Here is a 20,936-nt window from a genome sequence, read left to right as displayed (position 1 = left end):
AGCCGATATTTCTTAAAAGAAGACATACAAATGGCCAACAGGTATATGAAAATATGTTTGGCATCACTAATCATCAGAGAAATGCAAATCAAAACCTCAATAGGCTATTACCTCATACCTGTTAGAATGGCTATTACCAAAAAGATGGAAGACAACAAGTGTTGGCAAGGGGGTAGAGGAAAGAGAACCCTTTTGTATTGTTGGTGGGAATGTAAATGAGTACAACCACTATAGAAAACACTATGGAGACTCCTCAAAAAACTAAAAATAGAGATACCATATGATCCAGCAATCCCACTACTGGGTATATATCCGAAGGATTTGAAACAAGTATTTTGAAGACATAGCTGTACTTCCATGTTCACTGCAGTGCTATTGACAATAGCCAAGATAGGGAACCAGTCTAGATGTCCATCAATGAATGAATGGGTAAGGAAAATAGGGTCTATATACAAAATGGAACACTATTCAGCCTTAAAAAAAGAAGGCAATCCTGTCATTTGTGACAACATAGATAAACATTATGCTAAGTGAAATAAATCGGGCAGAAGAGGACAAATACTGCACGATCCCATGTATATGTAGAATCTTAAAAAGTCAAACACATATGTAGTAGAAGTGGAGAGAAGTAGAATGATGGTTAGCAGCGGCTGGGGTGGGGTACACTGTGTGAACGGGAGACATGGTTAAGTAAGAAGAGTAAGTTTCTGAAATGTATTGCAGAACATAATGGCTAAGGTTAATAATAATGTCATGTATATTTCAAAATTGCTGAGAGTCGATTTTAAATGTTTGCACTACCAAAAAAAATGTGAAGTGATGAATATGTTAATTAGCTTGATTTAATCATTCCATAATATATCCATATATCAAAACATCACATATACTGCTTGCTGGGCAACGTGGCTCATGCCTGTAATCCCAGCTTCTCAAGAGGCTGAGGTGGGAGGATCGCTTGAGCGCAGGAGTTCGGGGTTGCAGTGAGTTGTGATCATATCACTGCACTCCAGCCTGGGCGACAGATCCCATTTCTTAAAAAAATTTTAAAAAATCACATTATACCCCACAAATATATACAATTATTTGTCAATTAAAAGTATAGTTTTAAGGATAAAAATAAAACTACAGCAAGAGCATGAGCTCTGATGCCATTCTCCTGGATTGACGTGTTGGCTCTGCCATTGAGACTCAGGTCCCCTTATGGAGAATAATGGTCCCTACCTCACAGAGTTGCTGTGAGGACTCAGCACATTCAGAATGTGCACGGGCAGTGTCTGGAACAGTATCTGGCATGGAATCAGCAAGTAGAAGAGGGTTTACTATTATTATGGTTAGGTATTAAGAAGGAAGGGACAACCCTGCCCCCATTTTACAAGAGGCTCAGAGAGGTTGAGTCTTGCCCAAGGTCACTCAGCCAGGGAACAAACTAAATCAGATTAGAACTCCACTTTTTGGCCTCCCAGGTTGGGGCTCCTTCACTTGCCTGTGTCACCAGGCCTGATTCCCCTGGGGCTTGTACTGGCACACCCAGGCCCTGTCACCTTGGCCTGCTGCCTCCATCCTCTCTTCCTCCTGCACTCCTCCCAACATCTCCCACCTTTGGGTACCCACATGCACCCCCTACCGGTGACTTTATCTCGTGGGCCACCCCTGGCTCAGCGGACCCACTGCTGCTGGTCCGGCGGGAAGGGGGGCCCAGTGCTTCGCCCAGGCCGGTGCTTGAGCTCTTGGGCAGCGACATGGGAGTGGCAGCCGTGTGGATGATGAGAGGCGGTAGCAGGCTCTTCCGAAGCTCTGGGTGCTCTCCCAGGGACACCACTGCAGGGGATGGAGGAAGAGACCCTGAGTCCACTTAGGGCTGGTCTGGGGCTGGGGGCTATACTTCCAAGATGGGTACTCACAGGCCAAGCGCTTCTTCCTGTCCCCATCACCATCCAGGCTGGGCGAGAAGAAATCGGGCTCTGACTCAGACTTGGTGGCATCTCCCTAGGATCAGGGAGCAGTGGGCCATTAGGGACCTGGCCAGGCAAGGGTAGTTGGGAAGGTCTGGGTCTCCCTCTCCTCACACACACACACTACATAGAGGCCACAGGGACCAGCAACCACGGCACGAGACATGCACTGGCACAGGCCAGACCTCCCAGGTGGGGAGCCCAAGGTTTCCCAGGGCCCCAGTGCCTCTGCCTCCTACCAGCCACCCCTCAGAGTTAAGGCCATGGCTAACCCAAGCCCACATCACAGCCAGCCTGGCTAGACACCTCCAAGGCTGACTGGGGAGAGGAGGGATAGCTGGGTGGGCAGGTGGCACAGGCTGGAGGGGGCTGGGGACCCAAGTGAAGTGGTCAGTTGGAGCTTCAATTCTAAAAGTCCATCTGAGGCCCCAGCCTTCTCTTCACAGCTCCCCTCCTGAGCCTCATATCTGAGGACCCTGGAAGGAAATTGAAAGACCCCAGACAGAGCAGCTCAGCCCAAGGATGCCACTTCAGTCCTTCTGTTTTTCTCTTCCACCTTTCCCAAGCCCCAGCACCCTCCCTGGTCTCATTTTTATCTCTCTCCCTGTCTCTGGGAAAGTTTTTTCTTCCTTTTTAGCAGGTCAGTAGGTTCCCCAGTAATTACATACTTCTCCTTAAGAAGTTATTAAAAAATACTTGATTGCTACTTTTGATAAGGACATAAATATTGGGTAATTGGCATCTCAGGGGATCATTTCCATTAACTCAGTTTACATCCCTAACGAGGCCTTTAATTATCAAGTGGGATCTCCAGGGGGCTGCTCGGGATGCACAGCACCATGGGGTCCCACAGGAATCCTGGCTTCGCCCTGAATTCTGATGCCAGCACAGGGAACAGCAGATCAGGGGCTCAGCATGGGGGCCAGAGGAGGGACATGCCCTGAGATAGCTGGCTGGACCTAGCTGGGTGAGCAAGGGGCCAGAGACTCAGAGGTGGGTTTAAAATATTAGTACATTTTGCCCAAAGCCACAACCCAACCCCACATCCTCCAAGGAAGGATATGTCCTGAGCTGAGGCAACTTGTGAGGTCTCCAATAATGGCCCAGGGCAAAGGGTGAAGGGGCAAGAGGTAGGGAGACATCTACGGCCACAGGTGTTGCCTTCAGAGGCCGGCCATCTGGGACTCCTCTGGGATCTCAGCACAGGCACGCACACACGGGGTGCCCCATACACGTGCACACAGAGGATTCTAAGTCCCTTCCTTCTCTGGTCCATCAACCGATCTGGCAGGGACAGGAATTGTGCCCTTTTTGGGTAGATGGGAGCAGAGGCAAGGAGGGTCCTCCCTTCCTTGTCCTCAAGGGGGAAGGGACTTAAAATCGAAGCAAACCTCACAACACCAACGACCACCATGGCTATCACAGGTTGCACAGCAGCGGAGCGTGGACATGAGCACAGAGACACGGAGGTGGAGTGGAGGGGCACAGGGCACGGGGCGGGGGGGGGCATGCCGACTCATGATCGCGTACCTACCCCCTGGGAGTCGACAGGCAGCTGAATACAGCTTAACTGTCCACTCGCATCTTCCCGTTTGCTGATTTCCTACAGGGAAAGGGGGAGGCAGGGGAGGACCACTGGTCACAGGCACTCAGGCCTTTAAGTCTCAGCAAGAGGATGAAGGAAATGAGGGGTGCAAACCCCACAGCAGGAGGGGAAACAAGAGACATGGGGGAGGGGAGGGGATAGAACTACTGCCTTCCAGAATTCAACTGCAGGCCCTCAGGCCAGAATGAATCTGAAGGGCGGGGAGATGGGAGGCAGAGGCCACGAAGATGGGGAGGGGGGTATAAAACAATTAAGCCCCCCAGTAGTCCTAATAATAACAGCCACCATTCATGGAGGGTGTGCCCAGCATCTGCAAACTGCTCCGTGAATGCAAGCTCACTTCCTTGTAAGGTAGGAAGTAGGTGCCCCTAGCACCACCTTACACGGAGACATCTGGGGTTTGGAGAAGTGATGAAAACTGCCCCAAATCAAACGGATTAAGAGGCAGATCTGGGCCTCGAAGCTAAGCAAGTGGGCATCCAGCTCACCTCTCGCTGGCTCCGAGGGAGCAGGGTTGGGATTTGGGGGGAGGGGGGAGGAAGGAGTGGATGAAAGTCAGAGTCAACAGGAGCAAAAACAGGCCTTATAACTTCTCATGCTCTCAGCTTACGTCCCACCAAATCAGAACAGGCCCAGCTGCACCATTTGGGATGGGATGTGACAAGGAACACTGAGATGGTGGCTATGATGTTGTTTAGTATCAATTAACGGCCTCACACAGGGCCTGCTGCTCGTTCATTTAATTAAGTGTGTGGATGATAAATATACAGGGATTGAGGGCACAGCCCCCTGCAAGTCAGGGTATCAGCAGCCAAGCAGTCTCTGTCTCCTGGACTACCCCCTCCCACCTCTTGGCAGGATGGCAAAACCAGCAGGGGGTGAGCCTGAGGCTGCTGGTGAAGCCCACCAGAATGGGGCAGCCACTTCCTCTGCTGAGGTGGGTCGTCTTATTTGGTAAAAAAAAAAAAAAAGTTCCAAGGACATCACAACAGCAAAACCAGCCTCCCCCCCCACCCGCCAGACCATGAAGCCCCCTAAATCTACACAGGAGCAGGCAGGTACTTCTGGAGGTTTCCAGGTCCTTGGTATGTATTGAAAGACATCCCCCAACTCATGCCCCCACTACATGCAGAGCAATGGTGCAGCTGCCCCATTGGCTCCCACGGGTGCTCCAGGCTGCCTGCCCATGGAGGAGGGAGGTCGATCTTAAAATCCTTTCTCCATCTCACCCCAGACATGAAGCATCATAGCCCCAAATGCCAACTTCCTGAGTAAGCCCCTCCCCGCAAAGGCACTTATACTCTTGAGGGTTGAGGTGGGTGTGGCCACCGGGCTCTGGCTGACCCATCATGCTAGGGCAGCTCCAGGCCCCCAGCAGGGACACAGTGACCTGCAGGCCAGAGGGCCAGGCTGCCCCCGTGCCTACACGCAGACTTTGTTGCTGCCTAGCAACCAGGCCAGTTCAGCCGCACTCGATTTATTTAATAACAAGGTGTTTGCTGAAAGGGCCGAGTGGCTGGCGGGGTGGGGGCTGTCTGTGCTGGGCACCTCAAGACTGCCTTGGCGGCTGAGTGGCAGTGGAGGGAGGGGGACAGGCACAGGAGTTTTCCACTCCCCTCCACAGAGTTCCATGGGAATTTTTCAGAGGAGCTGCCTTTGGAAGGGGCTAAAGGGCCCCCTCCTCACTCAGTTCCTCCTCCCACAGGCCCCAAGTAGTGGCCAAGCAAGTCCACAGAGACCCTGGTTCTTGAGGAAACACTGTGGTACCCCTTAACTCTTCAAAGCCCAGGGAACACTGGAATAAGTATCCCATTCCAGGGAGTGGCCGACATCCCTCCCTCCCTGCAAGAGGCCCAGCCATCACCAAAGCTGCCCTCCCTGCCACCCAGCAGGGAGGTAATGTGGTAATGGATAACTACGGAATTAAGAGGGACATGGGGAGAAAGGCTGGTGTGGGACAGACGCACTCCACCCCATGGACCCAGCTGGCCCACGGGGAACAGCTTTCCCTTGCAAGGCTGGGAAAGAGTCGGAAAATAGATTTTTGTTTTTCCACCGTGTGCCAGGTATTTATAGACCAGGCCGCAGCGGGAGTTTCCATCCGGGTCACCCAGAGAGAACTGGACCAAGAGCTTCTCCAGGCCCAACCTGGAGCATTTCTAGGTTGGGTCAAACCATCCTGTTTGAGGCACCGGGATGCTGGGGTGGGCCTGGATGCTTTCTGCGGGGGAGAGAGTCTGAGCTGCCTGAGAGGAGGGAGTGCAGCTCTTCAGGCAGAGGCTGTGCCCTGGCATGGCAAGGGCAGGATCGATGTAAATCAATATTAATTGATGACGCTGCCTGTGACAGAGGTGATGGAGCCTGGGCTGGAAATAGGACGCTCATCTCTGCTAAGCCCACAGCTAATTGGGCTCATTTCTCAACCTGGGCAGCTCAGCCCTGCCTGGGACCTAGTGGCATCTTCATCAGCTCAGCCAGAGCTCAGCTGACTTGCACACGAGCTTCCCACACCCCTCAGCTCAGATGGGTCCTCTTGGGATGTCCCATAGAATGTCTGGGCTCAGCAGTCTGGCTGTGCTGTGGGCCCGGTACTTACCTTGTCTGGCTCTTTGGGGAAGGGTCCAGCCACCTCTGAAGGGGGAGTCCCTCTGCAGCTAAACCTTGACCCAGGTACCCCAGACAACCATCCTGTATTCCACGTGATGAGAGATGTGGACTGAGGGACTTCCCAGGCCTCAGAGGGAAGAGGAGGCTTGACCCAGACAGCCAACCCCTCACAGGTGTGGACAGGGCAGGTGGGCAGGGCAGGAGGTTACCTCTGCCTGGAAGCCCTCCACCAGAATGGCGACGAGCAGGTTGAAGAGCACATAGTTGCCAAAGGTCATGAGGGCGATGAAGTAGAGGGCCGCCCAGGACGACGTGGAGGCCATGCCGTTGTAGAGGACCTTGTTCCAGTCCTCCTGCGTCAGGATCTGCAGGCAGGGGGCAGAAGTCAGGACCTAGCCCCCTGGCCTGCACCCAACCACCCTGCCCACCCTGCCCTCTTCCTCTTGCACCTGAAAGACGGTGACAATGGCCCAGAGCAGGGAGTCGAAGTTCTTCCGGTCTGGCAGCGTGTCCCCATCCCGTTCGGATGCAAACTTGCAGCCAAAGAGATGCATGCCCAGGATGCTGAGGGCACAGGGAGCCGCAGATGGAGTCAGAGCCCAGCACTCCCTGCCCCTCAGGCCCTTCTGCCCCAACCAGGCTGGGTGCCCTCACCTGAAGATGAAGATGAAGAGCATGAGCAGCATGCAGAAGGTGGCCACGTTGTCCATGGTCTTCATGAGCACCACGAGCTGCCGCTGCAGCGCGGGCAGGAAGCGCACCAGCTTCAGCACGCGCATCAGGCGGAAGGTCCGCAGCACCGACAGGCCGCCCCCCTGCTGGCCTACGATCTCCCACACGCTGCAGGGGGAGGGGGACAGGAAGCCTGAGCCCACCACACCTTCACCTTCTCCTGCCCCTCCCTTTGGAAGAACTCAGCAGAACCCAAGGGCCTGGACTGGTAGGCATGGTGCAAGAAAATGGAGCACAGATGTGCCCCTGAGACCCAGAGCCACCAAACAGGGGCCTCTGAGACAGTGAGTATCTGGGAGCCAGCCCGAGCCCCCTCTGCTCTCCTTTCCTGGCCAGAGATCACACCCTGGCAATACACAACCCCTTCCCTAAATCGGGCCAGTGCAACGACATCAAGTTATGGAATATTTGCTTTGTTCTCTTCTAATGAAATCTAAAGCCAATTCCAAAAGCAATAAAGCTGTGCTCCTGGCCCCAGGCCTGGGGGGGACAGAGCACTTTCCCAAGGTCTTGGAAACCCTAAAGCAAGTTGCTGGCATCTGAGATGGTTTCCAAGCACTTTGCAAGAAGGGACAGCTGGCTGGGCTTCATACCTACCCCGACTCCTTTCCAAAGTCAATCCCCCATCCCTCGCCCACCCCAAGGCCTGGGTGGGGTTGAGGACAAGAGGTGGAGGTAAGGAGAGGAGACTAAGGAGGGGCTGGGCAAGAAATATGGGTGCCATGTTCCATGTGTCAAGGTGGGGCTGAGAGAGAGAGAGGGCCATGGGACACAGAGAGTCCTCCAACTAGGGGAATGGGAGGTCCTGCAAGTCCGTGGGGCCCAACTCCTTCCACCCCACAGGAACAGGTGGCATGGCTCCTGGCCACAAGCACCCCCTGCTCACATTGTTCAAGTGAGAAGCAGTGAGGGGCAGTCATACCTGATGACCACAATGACACCATCAAAGATATTGTAGGGATTCTTGATGTAGCCAAAGGGACCATATACGAGCAGCTTCAGCAGCATCTCCAGGGCAAAGAGGCTGGTGAAGACGATGTTGCTGATTTCCAGGGCGTTGGTCAGCTCCTCGGGCTAGAGGGCAGGGTGGGGTGTGAAGCAACGGCATGTGTCTGAGACCCTTGTCCCAGTCCTCTGAATGTGGAGTGCCGGGGAGAGGAGGAGCAGGAATAGAGAGCTTAAGAGGATGGGGTGATGGGTGCTTAGGCTCATAGGCACCAATGGGTCCAGGAGGAGATGCACCCAGGAGCAGCTGCCCCAGAAAAGTACCATGTGAACCCCATAGCCCCCATCTAGCCCCCAGCCCTGGATCTCAGATCCAGCAGCACGGGTTTACTGGGGGGCCTGTGCTGTGGGTTCTGTGCTGCTTCCTCCTGCGAGCTGCAAGGCCCATCCTGGTCTGGGCTGCCAGGCTGGCTTGACATGCCCAGGCTAGTGACAGAATGATACGGGCCAATGTTAGAGGGAAGTAGCCAAGGGCTCACATGTACACCTAGTCACACTGCCACACACAATGTCACACGTGTTCCCCAGTTACTCTGTGGGCTTGGCAGCCTTCTCCTGGACAACTGCTGGCTATGCCTATTTCTTTCCAGACACACACACATACTCTCAGTCACACACTGACGAAAGACTCCTCAGGAAGAGTTGTCACAGATGTGGAGGCACCTAGAACCCCAGCCTGAGACCAGGACACCTGGATTACTTCTTAGACTATCCCATCACTCACCTCATGACCTTCAGCAAGATTCTCCTTCAGCAAACATAACACACTGGAGGTAATTTTTCTTATGCCTCTATCCAGAATCTGGGATTGGGACCAAGGATGCATTCTAGAGAGGTCTTCAGAAGAACTAATGACAAACCCTATTTCATCTGCCAGTCCAGCTCACTAGTCACCTCATCTCGATATGAAGTACCTCCTGTATGCCTCACAGTCACCAGGCACTAGAGGAGCTGCAAAAACATGCCAGCCACACTCTCCGCCTCCCAGGAGCTCAGCGTCTAGCTGGAAACAAGTTGTACACACAAAACAGCTGAATAACCACAAGAGGCCCTAGATGCTTCAGTGCCAAAATAAATTATCCAGGCAGTAAATCCGGGAGTTTGGGAGAGAGAAGGTGAGGGGTGAACGCAGAAGGAAAGGATTAGTCAAGAGGCAGCACTTGAAATGAATGCTGAAGGATTTGTGGGGTCTCCCCACATGGGGGGGACCACAAGCAAACCAAGATTGGTTCTGACTGGGGGAGAAGGCAGGAGTGTGGGTGGAGGGTTGGAGACACAGGGAGAGATACTGGTGACAAAAGTCTGGACAAACCAAAGCCCAAAGTCCATAGTAGGTACAGAAAGAGTTTGAATTAATGAAATGACCGGCTGGGCGTGATGACTAACACCTATAATCCTAGCACTTTGGGAGGCTAAGGCAGGAGGATCAAGACCCACCTGGGCAATAGTGAGACCCTATATCTACGACGTATAAAAAAAGAATTAGCCAGGCATGGTGGCAAATGCCTCTAGTCCTAGATATTCGGGAGGAAGAGGCACGAGGATCACTTGAGCCTGGGAGTTTGAGGTTACAGCGAGCTATGAAGATGCCATTGCACTCCAGCCTGGGTAACATGATGAGATCTTGTTGAAGGGGGGGAGAGAAAAGAAGGGAAGAGAGGAGAGGAGAGGAGACAAGAGGAGAGGAGACAAGAGGAGAGGAGAGGACCAAATGGGGCTCTTAGTCCATCAGACACCTCCCCCTGTTTACCCAGCTGCCTCATCTGACCAGGTGCCAAGCTAGGTCACCCAAGCATGAAGCCAGGCTCTGGATGAGACCAAATGTATGGTAATGGCCCCAGTCTGTGTGGTCAGCCTGGGTGAGAGGTGGGGAGAACTGGAAGGAATGGGCTTCTGACTAGCAGGTGAGGGCATCTGGGAGCTTGAGGGTCATGGCTACTCAGAAAGAGATGAGCTCCTAGCCCATGCATGGATTTCTTTCCAAAGGCAGGCAAGGGGACAGAGAGCCTGCTGTCCAGGGGGAGAATGGCTGACAAGAGGGCCAGTGTGGCATGGGGTCTGTCACTCCAGCAGATCCCAAGCAAATCTTGGTTCTGCAGATAGCAAGTGGGGGCACTGCCACCTGACCTAATTAATTAGTCAGGCTAAACAGTGGCAGGATCTTTAGGTCCTCCACTGAGAGCACAGTATAGGAGCTGGGGAAGGGGCCATCATCAGTCCAGATAAAGCCCGGGGCTCCAATCCCTCCTGGCAACCTGCATCCCTGTCACTCTGCCACCTGCCCTGTTTCCTAACTGCACTGGACACAAGCGATGAGCACAGACCACACGGGTGTGAGGTTTCATGGGTTCCCTGGCTCACCATGCGCTCACCCCGCGCCATCCACGCAGAAGTCCTGCCACACTACTCTTCTGCATGAGCATGAGGCCAGAAGACAGTGGCCAATGGCTTCAAACTCAGAGCAGCAAGAGCCAGAAGTGTGCCAATCCCCCGTCCCTCTGACTCCAGTAACACTAGACAGTCAGGATTAGACCCATACCACAGGGACAGCGAGGGGCCTGTGGATCCCGACACATGATGGACTGAATACACAACATGTCTTCTAACGCATGAAAAATTATATTTCAAATCAGTAGAGATGTACAAATGAACAAGTGATGTGAAAGCGTAGCTGAGGTACCCTCGCAATGGGTGCATTTCACGACAGATAGGTGATAGATGAAACCTCAAGAAAGCCACTAAAAATTAAAATTAATAAAATATTCTTCAAGAAGTAGCTAAAAAACATAGAAACTTTTGATATCGAGTATTTGTTCAATCAGTGAATCCTAAAAGTACTACTCCTGTGTGTCCTGGAGAGAGGTTGTTCTCATCACTCCCTAAAGCTGTCAACAGGGCTTATGGACTTGTACCTTTCTCACCTGCGCGCCAACAGGTCTATCTGAGAAGGATGCTGCGGGTCTCCCCATGAGATCTGGTCCTCATTGAGGAGGTGGCAGCAAAGCCTGGAGCCCTCACCCTTCCTGGTCATGTGGCTCAGGAACTAGGGGAGCAGGGGAGCCTGATATTCACCTGCGGCCCTGTGTCTCCCTCCAGACTCCTTGCACACACTCAGGGCACTGCCTCTCCCTTTCCAGGGCCCTGATATCCTCTCCCTGTGCAAAGGCTCTCCTCCCTCAGCCAGCAAAATCTATCCAAGTTACTAAATTGAAGGCTGGGAAATGCAGGACGAGGACGCAGAGACACAATCTTAGCAACAAGGTTGCCCCAGGGACCAGAGCCATAATTACGGCTGCAAAGGGGAGGGCGTGGAGCCAACTTCTGCCGCTACCCACCACAGGCATGCACTGGGCCGAGCACCTTCCTCCTAGGGCTCCATTCCTCCCTGCTCACAACCAAACAAGACAGGGATGTGGCCTCCTAGACATCCCAGGAAACTGAGGCTCTGAGAGGTATGGTAATTTGATGGAGGTCACATGACTCTTTTGGACAGGCACAAAGCCAGGGTGATTTTACTTTCCCCTGTATCTTGGCCTTTGGAACCCTTCCCATGATGCCACCTTCTCCACACACCCAGACAGAACCCACTCAGAGTACACACAAGCCATCAGGAAGGTACCAGCCTCCCCTCACTGACTGTCCCCAGCTACGGAAGTCCCTTCTCAGATCTAACGTGCACAGGTATCCAGGCCCAGTGGAGGCTTCCATGAGTCTTAGCCAGGCAGCCCAAACTTTGCCCACCCAGAGGCCCCAGGTCTCCTGTCCTGATGCTAACTGTAGATCTCCCAACCCTCCCATCTCCTGACCCTTCCCTGCCCTCAGGCTGTCACCTTGTAGCAATCGTGGCCCCAGGTAAGCTGCTTAATACTTCTCAGCACCAGGACTCCCCCCAAACCCACAGCATCTCCATCAACAAGCCCTTCAAATGTCCTTTGTGTTCAGAACAGTGGTGATGAAAAGGTGGGATTGAACCTGAATAGAGGACAGTGAACTCTGAGACCTTCTTCCTTGTGACCTTGAGGAAGTACCTTAACCTCTCTGATCCCCAGTGGCCTCTTCTGTTCAATAGGGTAATCGCACCTGGAGGTGACACTGCTTAGGCAGAACAAAGGAGTCAAAGCCTGTGAATACCCCCAGCCCAGGGCCAAACTCAGGTGTCCCTGAGGGAACTGATAGTCCTCACACGGCAGGACACAGTGTCCACAAGTTTGCAGTTATGCACAACAGTGAGGCTAAAATCCCAGAGCCACAGGAACTCAACCCAGCTGAGGTCAGTGGGCCAGTGGGGAGGAGGACATGGCAGAGAATGCCCACGAAGGGCATCCTGGGGACTAAGAATCAAGTGGTCTACCCAGGTCTGAGGGTAGAAAGGGCTGGTGGGGTAAGGCTACAAGGGCGGCAAAGCCAGGCTGGATGGCTAGGCCTGCTCCCTGACTCTGAGGCTGGCTGGACCTGCTCTGCCATGACACTGCCATTGAGGCCCTGAGGCCGGCAGGAGGTGGGGGTGTGCAAAGTGGCGTATTAAGAAGATTAATCTGGCTGCAATGGGTGGCAGCATGCGGACGGCTTAGAGGGGAGAGACGGAGACCAATTAGGATACTGCAGTGGTCCAGGCAGGAGGCCTGAGAGCCAGTTCCGGCAGACAGCAACATGTCTGTCACAGGGAATGCGAGAGGGGGTAGACAAGCAGGGCGACAGCTGAGCACAAGCTTGTAAAGTCCCCCCTGCCCTGTCCAAGCCCACACCACCCCCCATTGCCTCAGTTCCCACCTGTTCTGCTGACCCTGAAATTTCTTGATTGGCATCTTTGGCTCACCTCACCTCTGCTTTCAAGAGTCCTGCCTGCTGCTCTGCCCAGAAGAGGGGGGCCTAAGTAGGCTACAGCAATGGTATGAGGGTCAGTGGGTCCATGGGAAGCGTGGGAAGTCAGGGAACACCTGGAAGGTAGATTTTCTGGAAATCCCACAGGCCTCATCATGTAGATCTTGACCCCCTCAAGTTCTCCAGCCTGGACCCTCACCTCTCTGGGCAGACTCACCTCTCTGGCACCCCATGTCCACTGGGCCCATGTTAGGTGACATTGTGACCCCAGCTCCTCACCAGGTCAATGCCAAGGAGAGGTTTCTTCCCTTTCCTATGATCTCTCCCAGCTCCCGGAAGCCCCCACAAGTAAACATAGAAGCTAGCTGGGTACCCAGCATCCGCAGTGCTCACTCCGCTTCAAGACGACTGCCCAAAGGCCCCTGCTACTTAAAACTCTGGAGCTGCAGCCCTGCCCCTCACCTACCCAGACAACCTCTGGCCCACAGTGGCCCATGGGAAGGCTGCCCTCATGGTGCAGACTGCCCAGGGCTCCAGCTCTGCCCAGCCCAGGTAGGTCCCCAGACCCTCCTCCTCTCTGCTGCAGCTCTGGAACTGCTGAGCCTTGCTAGAGAGAGGCACGAACCTGTGCTGACTGGACAGGCAATTCCCCGCAGGGCCCATGGCTGCTGCATGCTTCATTCACTGCCCCACTCCTTTTTCAGGTCTGCATCTCTCTTCTCCAGAAACTGTCCCAAACTTTCCCCATTCTGCACCCCCCCACAACTGGCCTCCTGCTGCATAGGGGCTCTGGGCCCCTCCACACAGCTCTGTATCCTATGTCCTACTCCTGGAAGGAAGCCAGACCCTCCTCCACCTGCAAAGCCATGTGCTCCCCATCCCTAGCCTCCCTGGACCCCCAGCCCATCAGTTATCCTTGTATCCATCACTTCTCCAATTCCTTCCCCTCAGCCTGAAAGCACAAAGCTTCTGCGTGACTCTGGACCCATTCACCCCTGAACCCTGGGCCTCAGCACTCCAACTCTCTCCAGGGACCCTCTCTCAGTGGATGCCTTTGCGGCATCTGAGCCTGTGCCGGCCCCTCCTGCCTGGCGCCAGCCTCTCCAGGCTTCCCTGACCCTGTGCCAGCCCCTCTTGTTCCTAGGAGGGCTGCCCTCCCGCTGCCTTCCTCCCTCAGGCCAACATTCCTCAGAGTTCAGTCTGAGCCCGCTGTCTCCACCGGCTCCCCCAGTCCCACCTCTCCAGCTGTCATTGGGGTGTGGACGACACTAAACAAACTCCGAGCCCTGGCTCTTCATCCAGGGAGCCAACGCCTACCTGACAGCCCTCCCTGCCTGACAGCCCTCCCAGGACAGCCCAGAGCCACCTCAAATAATCCCTCTCACCTCCTCTCTCAAACCTGCTCCTTCCCAGCTCCATCATTCTCCATATTCTGCCTTGGAACCTTGGGGTTATCTAGTATTCGTGCCTGCCCTCCATCTCTCTGGATGCTAAGGTGTGGGGCGGAGAAAGTGCCTATGGAACGGCTGTCCTACCCGTGCCCTGGTTCTCTTGGGGCCCTCATTGCTCTGATCTGAACAACAGAAATAGCTTCCCCTCCCCCACTCAGTCTGCACCTACTGGAAGCTCCGGCTTTCTTCAACATGGCTGGACTCACATGGTTCCCTGTTCAAACACCTCAGGGCCAATGTAGGGGAGAAAATGTAACTGTCCTTCAGAGCATCCCATGCCACCCTGTGCATTTCCCCCTAATCCCTCCATCTAGACCCTCTGCACTCCTATACCTGGCTTCCTCGAACCCACTGTCGAGCCCACTCATTTTCTAATCTCAAAAGCCCTTCTAAATTCCTCCCCTGGATGTGAGTATTGCTCCTTTGTCCCCTGAAGTCTCTTTTTGCGGCATTTGGCATAATCGTCCACAAAACAGAACGGGTTTTCTGGTAGAACCTACATTTCTTGGGTGCTTCTGACTCTACCCCAGCTCCCTGAAATTCTGGTGTCCTATTCTAGTGTGCTGTGCACAGGATATGCTCCCCATTTTTGTGGAATTAGGGGAGACAGGGGATGCCTAAAAGAATGAGATCACCCTTTAGCAGAAAACTCCAAGACTCACCCCTCTCCTTCCACACCCAGAGATCCTTTGAGAGTCTGGGATCAGGTCAGGTGTAAGGGATTGTCCCCACTAAGCCCTGCTCCTCAGCCAAGATTCCTCTTGGAGGCCAAGGGACTGGCTTGGGTGGAAGATACTCATACACCTTTGCCCCTAAAGGCCACATTTGAGGTGTTCATGCATATGTGCAATATTTGGGGAGCAGGTCACCAGCTTTCAGCAGAATCAAAAAGGAGGCTGTGACTTCCTTCAATAGTTAAGACTTACCACATCTGGGCACCCTCCACCCCCAGCTTCCCTCACCGTGAACAACCGACCTCACTCACTTATAAATAGAAACTCTCTCTGGACATGTATCTGGAGTGACAGGATGGGCCCAGAGTGTGAGCAACGAGCGGAATCATCACCTGCCCCGTCCTCTTCTGGCTGGCCATCTACCCTGGACCCTCCCTTCCTCTCCCTTTCACTGGGCTGTGTGTCCTTCTCCCCACCCCACAGCTATTGTTTCTCTTCTAGAATATGAGGTTAGCTTCTGCCTCCCCCCTTGGTGACCCAGAGCCTGGAAGGGGATGATCAGGAAGTTCCTACGTCCCCAAGACACTATCCTGTCCCTCCTCTCCTCCAGGAGAGGCCAGGCCCCAGAGCAGACCCAGGTCAGACACAGAAAAGAGGACAACCACTTTCCTGAGCTCTGACAGCCTGCTGGATATGGTACCAGGGTGGCCCCTTGGCACCTGACAGGCAATGTGTCCGTCCCCCAGCCCAAATCTGCCCAAGTTTCAGCACTCCCACCCCAAGTAGAAACCTGGGAATCCCTCTTGCTGCCTCCTCTCCCCCAAGTTTCCAACTGCTATTGAGTTCCAAAGATTCAGCCACCTGTCAGCTCTCCCAGCCCTCTCCTCTCCATCTCCAAAGATGCAGTTGTACTGCCCATATTACAGCAGTAGTCTCCGTACTGTGCCCTACTCTCCACCCTTCACTGGATACATCCTACTGTTCCTTAGGACTCAGCTCAGCAGTCATCTCCTACACAGAGCCCTCCCTGAGTCCTTTCCCTAGCCTGGGTTAAGGGCTCCCTCTCTGAGCACCTATCAAATCAAGTAAATATGACTATTCACTTGATGTTGACCTCTCTGAAAGGAAGGACAGTGCCTTAGGCCCAGTGGTATGATGGAGCTGCTCTGCACTGGCTCGGGGGAACCAAGTGTCCACTCATCTTCCCAACTCTGCATTAGGTGATATCATGTGATCAGCTTGGAAGTGGCTATGGCGAGAGCATTTACACCATAGAAATTGGCAAACACTGTAAATCAGGGCTCTTTTTTTTTTTTTTTTCGTAAAGGCTAGTTATTAATCATTTGTCAGCACTCCACTGCTTAGGCCCAATGCTGATGCCCAGGAAACATATATGGAATGGATGGATAATCCGCCAAAGTTCTGGGCTGTAAGCACTGCCACCTGGTGAATAGGACACACATATAGCTTGGTTTTATATGACATCATGCTTCCAGCCTTACTCAAGTCATTTTCTCCCTCCCTCCCCAGGGTCCTGTGTCCTTGTTCTCCTTACCAGCCCTCTGGGCAAACCAATCCTGCCAGTTCTCCACCAGCTGGAGGCTAGGGTGGTGAAAGCAGAAGGGAGTGACAGCACGGGGCCAGCCTTGGGTGGGGGGGTGCAACAAAATGGGGACTTCCTCTGTCAAGAGGACAGTGAGGTGGGGTGGGGCCAGAACACCTGGCAGTGGGAGAGGACTGGCTGGCAGGAAATACCCTCTGCAGGGCCCTCCCTACCCAGGACTGAATGAAGGGCGCCCCAGGAGTAGGCTCAGCCCTCTGCTGACACTCTCTCTCCAGGGGACGCCTCCTTTCTACCTCAGTCAGCTCCATCCCAAGCCTGCCCTGTGTCTGTCCTCATTTGCCTCTGGATCTGATCTCTGTCTCTGTGGCTCCATCTGTCTTTGTCTCCGCCTTGCCGTGTCTCCATTTCTCCCTCCATATCGTTCTCTCCTGTCCCTGTGTCTCTGTTGTCCCTGTCCTACTGCCCAGATCACCATCTCACTCTCAGTGCCTCTGTCTCCCCCTCTCTCCCCATCAGTCTCCTTTGCGGTGTTTTCATTTCCATCTCCCTCCCTGTCCCTGTGGCCCCCATGTGTCTCTGCCTCCTGCTTTGTGCCTGCTCTGTGTCTCTGTCTCTCAGCCCCCCCACACCTTCTTGCTGCCTTCTCCGGCAAACTCACCCCCCCAACCCCCGCCTGCTCAGGCTGTGGGGCCCAGATGGTGGGACGTTCACGCTGCAGTGCCTGCAAGCACAGGGCCATGGTAGCTTCTGGGACATCTCGCAGCCCTCTACTCCTGTGCCCGCTGGGCAGCAGCAGTCAATCATCTGCCCAGCCCACTAGGGACTCCCACTTGCCCCTGTGGGCTCTCAGCAACCAGGTATTGGAGCAAACTCTCCCCTAGAGCAGACACTGCTGCCACCGAGTGAGGCCTCTCACTGCCAAGGGCTCAGTGGGAACGTGGGCTGTGTCCCCTTTTCCTTGGGAACTTGGGCAAAGAGATGTCGCGGGCACCCCTGACTGATGGCTTTTACTTCCACTTCGAAGGGGCATCCTTCCTGACATCTAACTGAAAGGCCTCTTGTTGCGGCTTCATTTGCCCTGGATCTGTGTGACTCAGCTTCTTCCAGTCCAATCAAAGTCTCCACCAGCAGCAACTGGCTGGGCAGGCTGGTGGACCCCCGAGGAGGCAAAAGGAGAGCACGGAGGCAGTGCCCCGTGGGGAACGGACACCTGACCACAGCTAGAGTAGGGTGAGGGAAACCAGGTTGAGGTTCGTCTTCAGGGAGCCAGGGTAACGGGAGGTTAGGGACTACCACCACCTGGGGCCCAGAAGCAGAAAATGCTGCTCCTCCCCACCCGCCAGCCTGGCAGAGCAGAACACCTCTCCCCAGGAGGCTGGCAGAGCGGGCATGTGCACACACACCCACACCCCACGCAGCCTAGACACAACACGCCCACTGCAGTGCCACGCACGCCCACCCACTGGTGCTGCAGCCGGTGTCCTGCCCCCTCTCCACCTCCTAGTTGCCAGGTGGAGGGCCACCGAGGCAAGAGCAAAGGCCACTTATGTGATGTGGTGGTGACCAGAGAGAGGGGGGTCCACCAGGCCAGACAGGGCAGTTTGGGGCAAGAGCAGAGAGGTTATGATAGTGTGGGTGCAGAGGTCAGCGGGGTAGAGGTAGAGAACTTCAAATCTTTTGAAAAGTGAACATCTCACTGCCCATCCCAGCACCAGTCTTGACACCCTGCATGCCTGTACCACCTTGCACAGCTCACCTGCCCCCAACCAGGCCCCCTCTTGATCGAGATGCCCCTTCCATGGTGCACTGTACTGTGCAGGTGGCTGCCCTACCTCTGGCCCCTGGTGCCTCTGCCCCCAACTGGGGGGCACAGAGGTGTGTAGCCTCAGTTCCAAAGCAGGAAGGGTGGGTTCTGGCAGCCCCATCCTCTCCCTGCTGCCTCTGGGAGGCAAGAACACCCAGGAGAGAAGAACACAGCAGGGCCTGCAAGCTGCAGTGCTTGCCTGCTGGCCTCCCTCCTATTCCTAGCAACAGCCAAGGGGTGACTAGAAGGCCAAATGGGAGGGGGGTGATGACTTCGGGAAGGAACCCTATGAAGAAGGAAGCCAAACCCGGTGTGAGGCTGTGGCGCCTGCTCTGACCCCCACCAAGGATGCAGCCCAGTGTGTGTCACGGGATCCGTGGGGTCCCCAGGCCACCCTTTCTGTCTGACACTGTACAGCTCCAGGAGTTTGAGCAGCCTCCTCCCCCTCTGCCAAGATCCCTTTGCTTACAGCCATCGGCCCCACAAAACAAGCCTGCTCCCTCTTCCACATGACAGCCCTTCAAATATTTGAAGACAGCTCGCCTGTCCCTGCTGAGCTCTTCTCCTGACTAAACATCCCAGTTCTTAGAACGGTTCCTCAAAGGCGCTGGTTAAAGCATATGATTTCAAGTCCCCTCACCATGCTGGGCACTGTCATCCCCCAGAGCCGCCCTGGATCACAGCATCGCTCCCAGACAGACACTGCAGGCCAAGCTGAGACTGTTTCCCTCCCCGACCTCACCAGGCGCAGAACCTAACACTCCACTCCTCACCCTGCCTACACAGTCCCTCCAACCCCCAACATCTCCCCTCCCCGTGGCACCTTCTCTTAAGACCCAAACTTCTTCCAGTGACACGTCTCACCCCTTGCCCACATCCTCCAAACATGCCTCTTCTGGGAAGCCTTCCCAGGTAGAACACACCTTGCTCCTGCCCTGGGCAAGCTCCTTATCAGAAACTTTGTAGCATTCATTGGTATTCACCCTCCAGGGGATCCCCATGCAATGCACCATTGCCTCTCCTCCCTTCCACCCTGCCGAGGCGGTTGCAACAGCAACAAAGAGCTGAGCAGGAGAAGGGGAAGCAGATGGCCCCAGCCCCAGGGGAGAGGTGGCTGGTGGGGGCCCTGCGGTGCCACACCCCTACCTGCTCGTGGTATTCGATACCCATGCTGAGAGTATTGACCAGGATAGCAATCATGATGCCCCGACCAAAGTACTTGCTGTCCACAATCTTCCGGAAGGTATCACAGATCAGCCTCCAGAAGGCCAGCACAGAGCTGGGCTCTGCGTCCTGGCTCAGGCTCCGTTGCCGCCGGCTATGGGGGTCCCGGAGGTCACTGTGCTGGGCATCCTGTGTGAACTCGTAAACCGCCTCACTGTCTGAGTCAGGCATCTCGTGGTCAGTGAGTTCCACCTCCCCGGACCCCACCCGGGCACAATAGGGGCAGCTGTCTGGACCACAGGCTCCACTGTCTGCCTTCGAGCAAGGGCTGGAGATTTTGCAAGAGCTTTGGCAGGCACCTGGAACAAGCAAGGGAAGTTAGAGTCTGAGGATCTCTCACCCAGGCACCCCGCCCCCAGCATGTGCATAACCTGAGTGAGGGAGTTGTCACAGTGATGGGGGAGCTGGGCACTTGGTGGGCCAGGGGTGCTAGTGCCCTGCAGTATGGGAGACCTGAACAACAAAGTGTCCCAATGTCAACAGCACCTCACTGACAATCACTGGTGAGTATCTCAGAGCTCAAACAAAGAGGTGGCCTTAATGTTCTCTGACGTCCAGGATACTCCTATGTCCCAGGGGCCTTCAGCAAAGAGCCTAGGCCATATCTCCTTCCCAGAAGCCAGGCCTGCATCAACAATGCTCTGAGCAGTATTTTCCAAAGGATTCTTAAGACACACCCATACATGGGTGTTCACAGCCCCCCACCAGACACATGCATATGCACACATGTTCCAGACACACTCATGTACAAACATGTACATATACACACTGTTTGTGCACCACCATATACACATACATGCATGCACATATAAAATGCATGCTTGCACAAACATGTTCACACACACAAGGCACATGTGCTAGATATAAGTGCCCATGTGCATGTGTATGAGCCAGGAAAGAGCATCATGCCTATGTGCGCGTGCACACACACCCACACATAGGAGACACATGCACACATATACGCCAAACATGCTCAGGCACAAACACACATACGCGTCCGAGACCCCTTCATGGACACAGACACACATACACACACCAGACATACTTATGTGCACGTGCACATGACCTATCCCAAGACAACAGTGTCCATTTAAGTCTGCTTCAATCTAGAATATGAGAGCTGAAAGGAAACTTAGAGCCACCCAGGAAAAGCGTGTTTGTGGAGGCACCTGGCCGAGGGCCCAGCCCCTAGTAGCATGCAGTGACATTTTCCCCTACTGACTGTATCTGCACGCAGGAGGGCGTTAGTAAGCCCCCACTGACAATAACGATGGGCCCAGCCCTGTCTCTTACACGTGAGTGTGTGAGACAGGCCCACGTCCCATGGCAGGGCGGCAGAAGAGCTGGCATAAGAACCTTTCACTCTGGGCTCCGTGATAGCACCTTCTGGTCCCAGCCCACGTTCCCACGTAACATTCCCACGAATATCCCGCTGCTCCCCACATGCCACATCCTTCCTGAAACACTGGTCCTGGGCTGTGGCTGCACAGGACCTG

General features: G+C 54.5%; 1 protein-coding gene across 34 annotated transcripts in view; it reads right to left on the bottom strand.

The window, feature by feature from the left end:
* Window positions 1-20,936, bottom strand: part of CACNA1G (calcium voltage-gated channel subunit alpha1 G) — a 62,695-nt gene that overhangs the window by 26,297 nt on the left and 15,462 nt on the right. For 23 of the 34 annotated variants that reach the window (XR_001161119.1, XR_001161118.1, XR_001161120.1 and 20 more), the window contains exons 9-16: window positions 19,363-19,739; window positions 7,820-7,971; window positions 6,820-7,005; window positions 6,615-6,729; window positions 6,375-6,530; window positions 3,487-3,555; window positions 1,902-1,986; window positions 1,625-1,818 (exon numbers count right to left, since the gene is read on the bottom strand). Coding sequence is in view for 29 of the 34 variants with exons in the window: in XM_003786510.1 (XP_003786558.1) it covers window positions 1,625-1,818; window positions 1,902-1,986; window positions 3,487-3,555; window positions 6,375-6,530; window positions 6,615-6,729; window positions 6,820-7,005; window positions 7,820-7,971; window positions 19,363-19,739 (1,334 nt within the window). In the remaining 5 variants the exon portion in view is untranslated. The remainder of the gene's footprint in view (window positions 1-1,624; window positions 1,819-1,901; window positions 1,987-3,486; window positions 3,556-6,374; window positions 6,531-6,614; window positions 6,730-6,819; window positions 7,006-7,819; window positions 7,972-19,362; window positions 19,740-20,936) is intronic. The other 11 variants (XR_001161121.1, XR_001161122.1, XM_003786518.1 and 8 more) reach the window with 1 other exon arrangement.

This window comes from Otolemur garnettii, unplaced genomic scaffold (assembly GCF_000181295.1).
Source record: "Otolemur garnettii isolate 467f Iridium unplaced genomic scaffold, OtoGar3 scaffold00018, whole genome shotgun sequence".
Lineage (NCBI taxonomy): Eukaryota > Metazoa > Chordata > Mammalia > Primates > Galagidae > Otolemur > Otolemur garnettii.
This window is presented reverse-complemented; position numbering and strand designations above follow the sequence as displayed.